The sequence below is a fragment of the Pomacea canaliculata genome, linkage group LG12 (assembly GCF_003073045.1).
Source record: "Pomacea canaliculata isolate SZHN2017 linkage group LG12, ASM307304v1, whole genome shotgun sequence".
Classification (NCBI taxonomy): Eukaryota; Metazoa; Mollusca; class Gastropoda; order Architaenioglossa; family Ampullariidae; genus Pomacea; species Pomacea canaliculata.
The window spans coordinates 14,584,237-14,596,958 of NC_037601.1; the positions used below are offsets into that span (position 1 = coordinate 14,584,237).

Sequence of the window (12,722 nt, forward strand, 5' to 3'; positions counted from 1 at the left end):
TCACCTTATATGAGAATATGTATATAGCTTGTCTGGACTGGCTTTTGAATAAAAGTAGATGTTCTCTATGGGGTGGCTTTTTGTACCAAAATTGAAGTCCACTAACTGAAACAGTGACAGAAATTAATTCTAGGTAGAATATAGTATTTAAGTGCTTTACTGTTAGCTGCAAACATTTTCCTATGGGTTCTTTTGCACACATATAACATAAAATACATAAAAAAACCAGTTTGTATAAATTATAAATAGCAACAAATAGTTACTCATGAATATTCTCAACATAATTTAACATAACAATGGGGCATATACATTGCATAATACTAATATGAATATATCCCGGTTTTTCTGTTACCTCGATAACGACCCGATCCGTCTTGAGAGAATCTTTTTCTAGAAAACGGAGTATCTCGCGCTTAATTCCATCTTTATGTTCCTGTTAAGATTTAAATTTATAACATATTAATCTCAATTAAAAAGGTACAGAGCAAAGTAATTGCATACACTTTGTGTCTCATTTCTATGTTTCATTGCGTATGTGTGTGTGTGCGCGCGCATGTTTCCCTTTGTCCAAAGTTTATGCTTGTATTAATTTCAAAAATTCAATTTTCTTCTTGTTGCTAAAATAATCGTTTGTAGAGTGAATGGTTCTAAAAAATCAGATTTTACTTGTGCAAATCTTCTGCTTTGAATGGGTGGACTCTCAGCAACAAACATGAAGAGCTTCCGGCGCCACACATCTCGCACAAGTTGTCGTGCTTTCTCGAGACGAGGGTCAGGGTTCAGGAGGATCTGACGGATGATCTCGTCTGTTAGATTCATGTAGGCGTCCATGTTCTCTTCCTTGATACAGTCTGACATTTTTATCATTGTACTGAAAAACAAAGTACAATCATTGTGAGACAAAAAGAAGCATGTATAAAACTATTGTGACACAGTAGTGTGACACGACTGTCGCGTGTCATATTTTTTCTAGGCCTGCATTTCTCTCAGCGCTTGGGGACGCTCCTGTATTAGAAAGGTAGCCCACAGCAGACGACGGTTGACGTTTTTTTTTTTAAAGCTATTTTCATCCGTTTTGCGGGGAAAGGTCAAGGCCTTCTCCTGCTGACTGTAGCAGTGCCTGACGTCACGCTCTTGCTACGTCACGGGACGTCGGCTTGAGTGCTGTTTGCTGCTTGTTGTAGCTATGGGGGTGCACTGTTCTGGGCCACTCCCTTCCCTGTCCACGATTTAGGCGTCAAAAGCATTCACGCGCTTTAGCGTGGCTTGGGTGTCGTGGGCGCTGGCCAATGGTTACAGCCCCTGGGAGACTTGTAATGACCCCCAGAGCGTAGCGTCCCTTGTGGCATTTCTTACCAAGGCGCGGAGAGGCGCGGAGAGGAGCGGAGAGTTTTTGAGAAAACGGTTCGAGACTGTGCAAATCGGCAAGGTGCTGTGTGTATACTCAGCCACGACTGACCACAAGGGCACTGAGAGGCTGGTTCTGATGTTGAGTTGAAGCCAGCAGTGACCACCAGGAGTTGTGGAAAGTTCGGGGGGAGGCGAAAATACAGTATTCGGCTGTGACCACTAGTGTCTCGTTCGGTGGGAGTGTGCTTCCGTTTCTGTTGTGGAGAGCGGGTGACCGCCGGACTAGCACAAGCCGCGTGGGTGAGTTGCGCATTTCCCCATATTTTTCGGACGAGAGGTTGCACTTGTATGTTTATTTGGGTATGCGAGTATGTGTTTACACCGTATTAGAAATACCCTTTTTGTTTGGAATCTAGAGTTATGTCTGCCGAGGAGCGCTTTGAGCGCGCCTCCTTTTTTTCGGGTTTTATTTTCAGAAGGAGAAATTAGGGCTACTTCAGGTCTTAGTTATAGGTGGGTCGTAAAGGGTAAGTTTTGTTGTTTCATCCTGTGGCCTCCTAGTGACCGTTGTTCTTTTGTTTGTTTTTTACAGGCTTTGTGTACGTCCTTGGCGCACGTCCTTTGTGTGCGTTCATAGTGTACTTCCTTTGTGTATGTGCTATGCGTACGTGCCTTGTGTAACTGTTTCTACGTATTTTTCAACGGTCTTTCATCTATGTTATATTGTCAACCATTCTACTTTTCTTCGTTTCGTCGTCTTCGTCTACTGGTCCTGCGTCTGCAGTCAGCTAGGGAACTGAACTGTGAACTGTGCCACGTGAACCAGCACCAGAGACTGTCAACTGAGCGCCCCATGCTCCTGATCTTTGTGAAGTATTAAAGACTACGTACTGTACTGTGCCGCGGTGTGCGCTGATGTTTAACTGCTTTGTTTGATTTTTTTTTTCTTTTCTTTGTGTGGAGTAGTCCCCGTCTCTTTTGCGAGAACTCGTAAGTGTATTTTCTCCGTTTTTATTATGTGTATTCGTGTTTTGTTTTGTTTGTTTTTACTTTTGGATTGAACTTTTATTTGTATCGTTCATTTCGTCTTTGCTGTGTCTTCGTTTATCAAAGGTTCGACAGGTAAGTCGCGACTTTGGCTGAGCGACTGGGTGTGAGTTCGTGCCGGCTGTGCGAGTGGTCGCGAGAGTGATTCTGACGACGCTGGGAGTGGTACGCGACAACGACGAGGCTAGTTTTTCTTTTTTTTATTAATACGAATTACTTTCCACACAATATATGTTATCTGTAAGTAGTATTTTCAAGGTAACAACAAAACAAATCTCAGACTTACCCATCGTCTTTTGGCATCCTTATGACTTTGTTGGCCTCTTCCAGTGCATCAGCGATCCTGTAAGTATCACAAATATATGGGTTCTCTACTTCGTCACACTTATCCAGGTGTATAAACACGCAAGGACACTAAAAAATTTCATTATTTAACTCGTATGATGTGGTAAAAAAAACAAAACATTAATGTTAACTAAATACAAATGTGAGTCAGAAATCAATTTATTCACTCACATGAGGCATATAGCACTGGTTACTCTGTGTTCATACGCCATTTTGTGAAGAAAGTAGCGGGTCTGGTACATCTGATAAATTCCATACGCCTCCTGGAAATATTTTTGAAACGGCAAAAAAACTGTTCAAGGCAACACAGCCGGTGTGCGTGTCTAATGAAATGTAATATTTTTACCACAATAAATTTGCACCTGCCTTGACGGTGAGAAAACATCAAAGTATAGCAGTGTTCTCGGACTGACTGTGGACGCAAACAATGACGATGTAAATGAATACTCGGCATTAATAAATAATCAATAGAGTTTTTCAACTGACCTTGGTTTCCGTTTATATTTTGTTTTAATACTATGAAGTATTACTTCTTTAAATTGTTGCTCGCTCGCACGAGCACACATAAATATACACATGCCCGCGTACACACAAATACAAAGGCATCCATATAAGGTGGGAAGGTAGGAACAGAAAAATAGGGACTGTACTGAGATAAATTTAACTATCTCATGTTCGATGACGTTGGCTGCCTCAGTCTTTAGTTCAAAGTTATTTTGGCATAAACAATGACCAGTATAAAATCATGAAACCCCGAGATACGCATTATTTTGAAAAAATATCCTAAATAATTTATATCATAATGTTGATGACCTTTCAACACGTTAAGTCTAGTGATCAGTTAAACTATATTTTTGCTCACTCACTTTATCTCGAAGGCATATCTGAGTCACTTCGCCCACACGAATCACCCGAGCAAAATGAATGAAGCGAAGATGGTCAAAGTTGCTCTTCATCCCGAGATGGAGACAGTCCCGACTGATGTAGTCCCATTTGTCAACATCCACTCCATTCCTCTTGTTGGCCACAATCTGTAAAACAAAGAATTGTTGCATGAACGCTAGATACAGATTTATTTGCAAGTTGTAAAAGCATTAAAAAATAAGTCTTCATTATCATGTAAATGGGGAAGGGATTTAGTTTACCTTATAAGGTATAATGCTTCATAAATGAAGTAAGAAATTAGTTTTTATATTATTTATAAACAGGAGTAGAGGAAAATGTAAAACAGTGAATATATGCATATTTCTGTCTACAGCTTCGCTTTGACCATGAGACACGAGTAAATATAGAAGCATTTTATAAAAGTAAATATCGGCTACACCGCAAAGATATAAGAACGTCAACTTCTCAAGCCAAAAATAGAAAACAAAACTGTAAACCTTCTTACATCATATAGGAAAGCTTTTGCCCGTGGTCTTCCCTTATAAGGCCATTCCTGAAGCCGACATGAAGCAAAACGCAATTTAAAAGGAAGATACGAAAATACAACAACGGAAATGTTTTAAAGATACCTTTACTCGAAGTTTATCAAAAATTGGTATACAACATGGCTCAATTTATTTTCAATAATAAAATGGTAATAATATATCATCTCTTGTGACTTTTCTTCTTAACAGTCTGATAGTGTCTGACGCAGAAAAAAAAGTATATGCTTGTACTTCATAATAAATGGTTTCTATTGTGGCTAATTAATATGAATACCTTTTACGTTGTAGAATGTTTTCTACAAGCTTATTATGTAGTGTTATCCCGTAACATGTAATAGTTTTTTCTCTTCAATTTTATACGATCTGTTCCCTTTTGTATTTTGTATGAATGAAGTCAATTATTAGAAGCCTTACATCGTTCCCTTCACCGAAGGGACCAGCGATTTGTTCTTTGATGAAAGTGCGATCTTTTTCATCAAGACCAAACTTCTTGAAGTTGCTGGCCAGCTTGTTTTGAGGATCTTCGTACATGTGATTAAACATGGCAGCAGACCCTTGTTCGTGCTAGTAATGTAAGAGAAAGATAGTCTTTGATGACGTGGATATATGCTTTTCAATAGCAAAAATGCATGGAGTTCTGCTGCCCCAAATCGTATAATTAGTTTAATCATTGGCAGAAACTTTGTCTTGCTTTCCCTATTACTTTAAATGGGCTTTGTTGCTCCATTCCTCATTACGTATGCTGTTGTTTTATTGCTGTTACTACATAGATGAAATAATTTCGTGGTTACTATTTATGCATTTACACGACAACATTGTCCAAAGGGTAATGTGATGGAAAGAAAGCCTCACTTTCCATTTACTGGTTTTAGTGACCAACGGAATGAAAATGTTGTCAAACATGTGCGAGAAGGGGCCGTGACCCAGGTCGTGACAAAGGCCCGCAATCTGTACGCACAACACGTCTTTGTCAGTGATACCGAGCTCTGGTTGTCTCGCCTGTAAACTTTTCATCAGCATTCCAGCAAGATGGTATACGCTGGAAAAACACGGAATTTATTTAAATGTTTCAAATGGGTTATTACATTTATGAAAATCGTTTTTGAAGTAACACATTCCATTGAAAAAAGTCAGCAGTCGTTATCGTTATCTTGTTTCATATGCTAGTCTTAAGGTCATATGTGTCTCGAAGTCATATATTTGTCGCAAGAACTGAGCCACGTTGTCTAAGTTCACATCTCGATGTTATAAAACTGCGAGTGGCTCAGTGTAGGATTCCTAAATGCTTTATAGCTGTTTGGCTAAAGTGAGCAGTTCTAAAGCTGATAAATGCAAACCAGCTCCAGTCTAATGTAATGTTAAGGGAGTGGTACTCATACTATTCAAACGGGTTTCGACGTCGTCCCATTTGGAACCTTTGGACATATTTTGCACATCGCATGGCCTCAAACCGGCGATGTTTATTGTTTAAATGTTTCTCTAGTCACAAGATACATTTTACAAAAATAAGATTTTCTTACCCAATGGAGTGTTCAAAGCGGGTATGAACTGCGGCAGGATAGACAAAATCACAAGTCCCCAGCTGTTTCAGGTACCTCAATCTTTGAAACTGAGGAGTATCGATGATGGCGAAAGAAAGAGGATGGAGCTCTATGTGGCCATGAACTGGGTCATTAACCACCTAGGACATATATATATATACACAGACACACGTACAGGCAGAGCTTTGAAAATGATCCATAATGAAGAAATGATTTTGCGTATGTGACTTAATTCAGCATGCATGTATTGAGTTGTGGCAGGTCTCGTATTGTCTCGTGTATGAATGGTGTCACATGTCTGACGTTTTGTGTGCGTCATTTATTCCACGTCACTTGAAGCAGAAAAAGACGTCATATGTAAGAGAAAAGCAGTTGCTATAAAAATGGCGAGTGAGCGGGAAAACACAACGGTCTTCGTCCGTCATCTTCTTTATAACTCTCTCAGTGACTTCTTTCGGAATTTGTGCCTCTTCGATTCGCTTCACCTACAAATCTCTTCATCCTCATCGTCATCTGAAGAGGGCTCGTCGAGTGTTGTGTTGTAATACCTCGTGCGTATACAAGGTAAGTGTACGTTCGTCATATTACAATGCATCACTGGTTCTCTAAGCAGTACACTGTTTTAATTGTGTTTGATATAAAAACTTCAAAAAGTGCATTATTGGGAAAAACCCGGTTTTGAAATTCACAGTATGGTTATGGGTAGTGTAACATGTAAATATTTTGAGTCATAGGTCATACAGACTCAAATCTTTACTTGGTTTTGTCTCGTACATTTAGTTTTACAGTCAAACGTGGACTACCGGATGAAAAAAGGAACAGCAAGAAACACAAAAGAACATTTATTATAAAGAAGAGAATAATCTCAATTTCAAGAACTGTTATTGTGATAAAATAGAATATTAATTTTGAGAACGTATGCACAGTGAGAACTCCTGAATTCCGACAGTTAGCTAGTCGAAGAAAGGGAGGGTTTATTGCAATTTCACTTTCAACAGACTTTTGTCTCATTTTGCTGAAACATGTCTTCTCATTCTCATGTGTTCCTTATAATGGTTGGTTATTTTGATTGTCAGTTTTTAGCTCTTTGTGTCGCAAAAATTTATTATTTGTAACTCACTTTGTTCTTGTCTTGTTTAACATGGTTGTCTCCACCGGTACCTTGTGTCGTCAGACTAGCAGGATCTCTAAAAGATAAAAATAGTACTCTAAGAAAAACTCACGAGACTTTTAGTTCATTGTATTTCTTGTATGTTTGTGTTATTCTTCATTGTGACTGCTAACAAAATCCAAAATATAAAGTTAGTATACGAGCTTAACTTATCTTCATTTAATAAACGAATGAAATGTTTTGTCCCTTTCTTTTAGCGAAGCACTTAGTCATTTCTGTACAGTATTTGCCAAACAGTTGGTACAATTTCAGGTTTCATCATAAAATGACAAGCATTCTTTTAACAGAAAGAGCTCACGTGGTGTCAAGGGTTCCTCCTTTGACCTCTATCGACTCCCGACGCAGTTTCTTGACTGTAAAAGATACTACAGTTACATACATTTGTCTCAGTCTACTGACATGTAGTCGATCCTTACAATTTTATGTTATACACCAGGCCTTCGCAAGCAAGAACTATAATCCTTTTATATATAAATACACTTTGAAACATGTAATTGTATTTATTCTGCAACTGAGACTTTTCAGGATCATGACGGTACTTTCCTTCCAACTGAAAGTCTGAAATAAATTACGAAATTATACAGACAATCGTTTGCGCATTATATTTTGAAATTTAATGACGGCTTCTGAACGCTACAAAAGCGCTGAATGAGCAGATGTGTATATGGCATTTATACAATAATGACATTTCAAAACATTCACAGGCTTATTCTAACCTCCATCTCTCTGCTTCTTCGTCGCATCATCACCAGATTCTGTGAGAGTCTGTTGTGCGACATTATTTTCATCAACGCTGCTGATGGCCCATGGCTGTCCGTTCACTAAGAAAACAAAGCAGTTGGAGATTCTTAAAACAGTACTCGACATAATTGTGAAAACAAATGCTGATTTCCTTGCTAAATCGTTTGACAGTGCTTTAAATATTTAAGATGGATAGATCTGTTAGCCAGTCAATGAGTCAAGTTAATTAGCATTCAGGACTTCGAGTTAGTTACTTAATATGGCTTTTTAAGTCTACAACGGCCAAATGTTTGAAGATAAAAAACGGTGGATGAGGATTTAACTCAACACTGACCTATCTTATCCCCTCTGGATGGAAAAGTTTCTTGCATGTTTCATGGAACGGCTGCCTGAATGGATGACCTGCACAGAAGTATAAATCGCAACTTAAGAAGTTTCTTTGCTTGTTGAAAATGATCGAAAAAAACGGCGTTTATTGAAACAATTTTTTAGACACTAGCGAAAGCGCGCGTGCGTGCCCCCTTCCACACTCACACACACACGCACTGTTATTAACATATATATATATATGTGCGTGCTTGAGATATATTGCTAATGTATGCTAAAACACCTGTATTAAAAAAAGCCCATTCACATATGAGTTTCCTTAATACTACCTATACATCCATTACATGAGCAATAGCCTCATGAACCATACGTCTATGTAGGTGATACAACACAACTCTATTGATCCCCATGGGCAATTCAAAATAGTGCTGATACTAGCAATAGTATATAAATGATATAAAAAGATAATATAAATGTACATGTTGAAATAATGTTTCTTTTACACACACACACACACACACTCTCACACACACACACACAGACCCACATTTCCAACAACAACACATACAGTGGGTGACCTCAGGCCACCTCAGCCTTGCTTGACTCCCTGTGGGCAGTTAAACAGAGTGAGTGAGGCACCTATCCTTTTCGCGTATATAGTCTGATACTCATTTGTATATACCCTGGAGTGGTAAATACATCTTGTAACTGGCTCCGTTTTCCTTAAAACATAGCAGAGTTTGTTCCTTGAGTAGAATACCTTGCTAAAGTCGATGAACGCCACATATTTTTCTTAGTATTAAGTGTGTCTTTTTGAATAGTTTAAAAAAGTGTATAACCTATTCCCTCTTAAGTTATGTTCTAACCAAAAACTGCCTGCTAAGTCGGTAGGTGTATGCCAAGGATCAACACTTTCCCCAGTGCCGTTCAACGTCAACGTGGAGAAAATCATGCGCGATACACTCTAGGATAGCCACACCTCCTTGTCGATCGGGGGGAGGTCACTCAGTAACCTTTGCTTTGCTGACGACAAAGATTTAATGGCGGGCAGCAACAGAGAGTAACAGGTCAGTTACCGTTGCATACAAGCTCACGACCAGCGCGAAAGCGTACGGGATGGGGACCAGCACGAAGGTTATTCTGAACACAATTGGGTCTGGCAAAGCAGAGATTCGAATGGACCAAAGACGGTGGATGTGGGGATGTCTAAGAATCATAGCCGCGACAGTAGCGATGGCCAGACTTAAAAAGCGTCGGCTTCTGCATTAAATTAAGTCTTAATAAAACTTCATGGTGGAATCATTCTGTGCGGCTGCGAGACCTGGACCTTGCGAACAGAACAAGAACAAAAGATTTAATCGTTCGAAATTTAATGTTTCGGAAGATTCCTTCGGATCTCCTATAGGGAGCAAAAACAAACGACTTCGTCCGAAGCGTAGTTACCTGGCTGATGGGTCCCCAGGAGTCTCTGCTTGACACCGTCAAGACGGCCATCCAAGGTAGTGCTGAAGGCGGTCGACAGAAAAAAGTATGGGTGGCCAACGCAAAAAAGTAGATCAACCGTCCACTAGAGGACCTACTCAGTCCAAGACTGTCCCGGTTGGCATCAGTCTGCGAATGCGTCGCTCCTCTACGATTGGTACTTGCTGCGTCAGTTATGGGATGACATTGCATGACATGATGGACACCGAATGTTGTAATTCGGCATGGATTTTAGGGGCGGTTCGTATAGGGCCATGACCTTTCCCTATCTGATAGCTTCAGCCCCGATACTGGCTTGGTTTCACATCAGATCACTATCCACTCTTATGCCCGTCTGCTGTAACTTATCTCTGTATACCCGGTTTGTGATCAAGGCCAGTTTGTTTTTCCCTTACTGAGTTTTACAATCATCGTTCTGCTAATCTCAGCATTACAATGGTTCGTTCTATATGCACTTGCTGTCTCGTGGATTGTCCACTTCTTAGGACTTTCACTGTTCGGTTTCTCTACCGTTCATGGCCCTCGCAGGCGACTATGCCGTAAAAGCGCATGTTGTTTATGCGAGAAAATTCTTAGTTTTACAGGCTTTCACAGATTGGTGAGCTACGGACGTCATCCGAAATGAAAGAGCTAGGGCATACATCCAGTACCATGCTATATACTGACATAGCGTTATCAGTAAAACAAAGTTCGGCCTTGCAGGTAGCAGCTTAAACAGATGCCCTGTCTGTGTTGCAAGCCTCCAACAATGGCGAAACTTGGGGCTGAAGACAGGGAGGATAAAAAAAAACAAGGTCAGAGTTGAAGACCATCGTGGAGGCTTTGCACAGACCACCAGTTTAGACCAGGGGATTGCCCTAAGTCAGTGATGCCCAACCTTTTTCAGCCTGCGGGCCATATCCATTTCGGACAGCCGTGTCGCGGGCCACTTCACCGCAAAAATACCAAAAAAAAAAAATAAATAAAAAATAGAGCAGATACCATTTTATTAGAACCAAGTTGTACTTACCGTTAATTATGTAGTAATTAGTGGGATATTTGAAGTTGTTTTCCCGAAACCAACTTCTGAATGTCCGGCCTCATCGTAGAGACACCAAGTCGGAGAACTGAATCGAAATGTTCGTCCATCGAAAAAAAGATTGAGAGACGCCCTTACGTAGGGATAAATACTTCTTCTTCCCTTTTTTCGGTTTTTTTTTTTCGGTTTTTTATTACTAACATGCCGATTTCCTGCACTGTGGGCAGAAGTTTCGCGGGCCGGATGGCACCGCGTTGCGGGCCGAATATGGCCCGCGGGCCGTAGGTTGGGCATCCCTGCCCTAAGTAATAATCGTTTGTTAGATAAAGCATATCAGGAAAGGACAACTAGACGAAAAATAAATTAGGAAAATTAGAATTGGCAGCAACAAAATTGAATAAATCAACGTCTCTCCAAGTGAAACATTGACAAATGCATAGGAGAGTCACACATAAAAAACATATATCTTTCCTATGGAGCTTTACCATCAAGGCAAGTCATTTCTCAGAAACAACGAATGACTTCTTAATGTAGTGCGAATGTACCGATAAGCACTATACCCTACATTTGAAAACCTGTTGGAAAATATCTCTCATAAAAAGTAAGCATTGAAAACATGTTTGAGCAGGTTCACAAACTGCGAGACACTTCAAATACGTGCTTTTATGGAGAGAATTAGAACAGGAGCAGCAAGAAAATGGCCATTCGTGGAATAGACTGCGCCCCCACGCACAAAGACACACGATACTCTCTCTCTCGTTATTCACGTAACGTGTAATATAAATTAAAAAACGGGTTGAAAAACAAATCTCGCCCTTGACTCTTGACACATCAACTATTGCTCCTCTCCTTACTCTCTTGTGTACTTTTTTACTCTCTATCTCTCGCTCGCTCGACTGCTGTATTCCAAACAGATTTTTGTTATTTGGAAGGCTCACAGCTGCATTCTAGCTTCTTGTATTTCCAGTTTAGTTCCGAAGCTATAGGTCGAAGTCATAAACCAGAAACAGCATAGGAGCTTGGTTACTTAAGACGTTGAATCTGTTCTTGGTATTCCCTCCACCCTGCTCATTACCTTTGGTCTATAAATAAGTGTCCAGAAATAAAAACATTTAAAAACTGGGCAATGCAAACTTTACACATTCAACGTTGCTGTCAAGTTTCCCATGATAAGTTCTTTTTGTACATGGGAGGAAGCACAATTGCATTAAAATACGAGTGCGCTCACACACACATACATACACATAAATGCATACATCGAGTAGTCAGATAGTCAGAAAGAAGGTATGTAGATACTGAAATAGCTACAGTGAAGTCATATGCTTTAACTTTGTTTTAAAGTTGCGAAGCAAGGCAGCTCAAATACACTACTTCTACCTGAGCCGCACAGCTTTTTGTTGTCCAACGATTTACAGGGACACAGAAAGCTGTGTACATGTCAGCCCTGCCACGGATCTTGCACGCTAAAGGGTGAGCATGATTTTATCGGAAGATTATCAAGTGGGTGTACCTAACAAATCACGAAAGAATGACACGAAGTGAAAAAAGCACAAAGAGAGCGAGGGAGATTGGTAAAGACAAAGCTACAGATTACGGACACATACCCCAATATTTTATTAAATTAAGGCCGGAGAAGGTAAGTAATAGTTTTATCATTTCTTGTCCGACGGTTGTTAGAGCTTCGCATATATAGAAAATGACTATATATTAATATACATATATAGCAGTTTTCTGATGACCAAGAAATTTTACCTCATCAAAAGCAGCTGACTGAAGTCTCCTCAAACTATCACACCCACACACAATTTTATTCTTCAAAAAATGTCACTCACCAATTGTGTAGTTCTTCTAGGAAGGGCCATGAACAATATGGTAGCCTTTTACTTGCATATCAACCTTGCGTTTATATGCACCTAGAGTGATCCCCTCAAGATATCTTTCCACAAGGGCGTGTCGTGACAGGTACACACGTTCCATACACACGCGTCACCGCGAAAATAGAACGCGGAAGGCAAACAGTACGTTAAGGAGAAAGGTCACACAGATAAACACCATTCAACCGGTTACTGGACACATCAACAAGCTGTGACCAGCTTGCAAAAACTTTCATTACTTTGCTATTTTTTGCTGATTCAACAGCGGAAATACCTGAATTGGGGGTAGGAGATAAATGATAAATTCGTAGTCAACTGCATTAGCTATACTACTATTGCTGCCTTAAACGGCACAGATTTAACGAGTCCCGTCAGGTAGTAGCAGTGCCGCAGACA

At 40.0% G+C, this 12,722-nt stretch overlaps 1 protein-coding gene across 1 annotated transcript; it reads right to left on the minus strand.

Moving 5' to 3' along the window:
• Positions 1 to 12,267, minus strand: LOC112577401 (deoxynucleoside triphosphate triphosphohydrolase SAMHD1-like). The gene is made up of 15 exons (XM_025260466.1): positions 12,205 to 12,267; positions 7,960 to 8,027; positions 7,601 to 7,705; positions 7,183 to 7,237; positions 6,834 to 6,900; positions 5,693 to 5,853; positions 5,025 to 5,211; positions 4,587 to 4,736; positions 4,133 to 4,180; positions 3,609 to 3,773; positions 2,914 to 3,005; positions 2,684 to 2,740; positions 667 to 871; positions 353 to 433; positions 1 to 105 (listed from the first exon to the last, which is right to left on the minus strand). The coding sequence occupies exons 2-15, from the start codon at positions 7,994 to 7,996 to the stop codon at positions 1 to 3; spliced, it is 1,515 nt and encodes a 504-aa protein (XP_025116251.1). The 5' UTR covers positions 7,997 to 8,027; positions 12,205 to 12,267.
• Positions 12,268 to 12,722: the final 455 nt, after the last annotated feature.

Coding starts and splice junctions, on each gene's coding strand:
- LOC112577401 (XM_025260466.1), bottom strand. CDS start 7,996: ATGCAAGAAACTTTTCCATCCAGAGGGGATAAGATAG. Junction 7,238..7,600: donor GAAGAAGCAGAGAGATGGAG/GTTAGAATAAGC, acceptor TATCTTTTACAG/TCAAGAAACTGCGTCGGGAG. Junction 106..352: donor CGGATCGGGTCGTTATCGAG/GTAACAGAAAAA, acceptor TCACTGTTTCAG/TTAGTGGACTTCAATTTTGG.